The 2,416-nt window shown below is 36.8% G+C and overlaps 1 protein-coding gene across 1 annotated transcript in view; it reads right to left on the bottom strand.

Moving 5' to 3' along the window:
- Positions 1-2,416, bottom strand: part of tmem161b (transmembrane protein 161B) — a 17,182-nt gene that overhangs the window by 10,518 nt on the left and 4,248 nt on the right. The window contains exons 2-3 of the mRNA XM_023401543.2: positions 1,256-1,359; positions 1-76 (exon numbers count right to left, since the gene is read on the bottom strand). The exon at positions 1-76 is cut by the window's left edge and continues 4 nt beyond it. Coding sequence (XP_023257311.1) covers positions 1-76; positions 1,256-1,359 — 180 coding nt within the window. The remainder of the gene's footprint in view (positions 77-1,255; positions 1,360-2,416) is intronic.

Genomic DNA, 2,416 nt, shown 5'->3' with positions numbered 1-2,416 from the left:
TTTTCGCTTCTGTCCTTTTTGTTTCCCAGCTAAGCTCCTCAACTCATCTTCTGTAGGGTGCTGATACCACCGCAGACTGTGAACAAAGAAAAAGAAAGATGTGAAATCAGGTTCAGACTTTGGCAGAGAGGGAAACAGTGGGAAAGATGACACAATAAAATAAAATATAAGAAATTTCAAATTTGGGGATGAGGGAAAAAAAAAAAAAAGACTAATGATAGATTTGTTATACTACTATATAATTATTGAGATATAAAGAATAAAATAAATAATGTTGATTCTGAACAATGGTAAGGGAATATGGGCTTAAACAAATTGTATATGAAATATTGAGACATATTGTACAGTGACTGTCTGTTCACATCCATTTCTTATAAGAATAAGGGGATTTCACTTACTGTTAAAAGCTTAAATTGCCTTTTCATCACACCTTAAAGCAATAATATCAAAAATCTCATTGAAAAGTGCTCTTGAAAGCAGTGACACTAAGTCTTGATTCTACAAACATGACAAGTTTCAACTTGTAACAGCTCTGAGCTTTATGATTAACTCCTAAATAACAAAACACTTTCACACATAACAAACAGAAACTCTGATACACACCTAAAAAGCACTTGTGAGAGGCTTTACGACAGCAAGGTTATCTGTCCTTAAGGACTGAGCTTGAATTAAGAGGTAATTGAAGAGCATTCTTTTGAAGACAAACCTCCTTAACTTTGTTTAGAAACCCTCTTGTCAGAGCATCTTGAGAAGCGCTCTGTGTGGTAGAGGAGGAAAGAAAGAGCACAGCTTGTTTTTCCCCTGTATACTTATTTATTATGGAAAATTAATTACAAAATACTCTGGAGGGACACTACAGGGCTTCTACTTATGGCAGAAGTTTTCAAAAAATGTTTCAGCAGTGCCCTGAAAAGAAAAATTAATTAATTATTAAATGTGTTCCAAAAAGCTGTTTACTGAAAAACATATGTGACACTAATTAGAGGAAATGAGGCGGGCACTTTATTTTTATGTACCGTCCTCTCGGGTCATCCCAATATTTCAGTGCCCTTTGGTCTTTGCAGTGTGATTTAATGATTCTTTTTCTTCTTCTATCCAGACCCTTTGGAACACTGCTGTCTGAGTAAACATTTTGATCCCCATTGTTCTGGACTCCTTTTGAAATAAACTTCTCAGAAAGCAAGTAAACTGGAGAAATTAAACTGGAGCACTTAGAGAAACGATCTGAAAACACATGTACAGGATTCTACATTACCTGCCACTGCAGAGAAGCCATCTTGCGAAGGAATAATGAGGTATGATTTTTTGAATTACACTGGCCATTACCATGGTAACCACCAGCTGCACACCGATCACACCCTGTGGAAACAGGATGGGAGGTTAAATCATATTTAAATAATAATTATACATCTCATAAAGCAGTTACACATATGAAGAATAGGCTTATATAGACTCATATATAGTGAAGCATATCTTCTAAGCTAAAAAGCTAAAAAATTCTATTATCTACCTCAGAGTCTACCTCAAAAGTCTTGGCATCACACCTTAACTGAAATGCTCATGGGTTCAATTAATTTTTTGTGCCCTCCAAAGACTAACAGACAAACTGGCTGATACAGATCATATCTTTTTTTTTTTCAATAGGGGCCACTGATGTTTTTCCAACAAACAAGACTGCAGTGCAGTGATTACTTGTTCTGAGAGACTTTGTTTAACTTACTAGATAGTTTATCAGGCAAACACTCAAAATGTGCATATGTATGAGCTGTTATAATGCAAAGTTTTTAACACTGCCTCGAGTGTCTCTCACAATTCCTTGGCAATACAATGAGAGGTGAGGTAATAGACTTGGCTATAATGGTGCTACTTTGCCCTGCTAGCAGTGGAGCCAAGATGATGTCTGTCCAAAATTTGCCCATAAAATCTGGCGTAAATATTCATCGTCCCCAGAAGCTCCATCTTCCCGCCAAAGATTCTAGCAGTAAACTAAATCTAGATGCACACTGCCATGAAATTTACTAAGCGTGTTCAAGGTCAAGATAAACCCTTCTGGTTGGAAAGACAGCACGGCCATTTCCATAAGGTCAGGTTTTTGATTAATAAGCAAGAACACAGCTAGACTAGATGGTTTTAATTGTCAGTGTTTCCGCTACATATATATATATTGCCACTGCTGCAATTTCATGAAATTGCAATTACACAACTCTGCAGAGGGTTTTTCCATTTAAAATTACGGATACAGGAAGTGGAGTCATATGGTGACACCCAGCCAAAGTTAGAGAGAAAGACAGAGGAAGGAGGGAAACAGATAGAAGAGAGAGAGGTAGGAGGTAAATTTAATTAGCTAATATTAAGTTAGATAGATTTTTTTAACCTGCTGATATTTACTCTGACTCTGCGTACCCAGACTGCCCCC

Source organism: Seriola lalandi, unplaced genomic scaffold (assembly GCF_002814215.2).
Source record: "Seriola lalandi dorsalis isolate HSWRI2012SDOR001 ecotype SW California unplaced genomic scaffold, Sedor1 jcf7180002053690, whole genome shotgun sequence".
Taxonomy (NCBI): Eukaryota; Metazoa; Chordata; class Actinopteri; order Carangiformes; family Carangidae; genus Seriola; species Seriola lalandi.
This window is presented reverse-complemented; position numbering and strand designations above follow the sequence as displayed.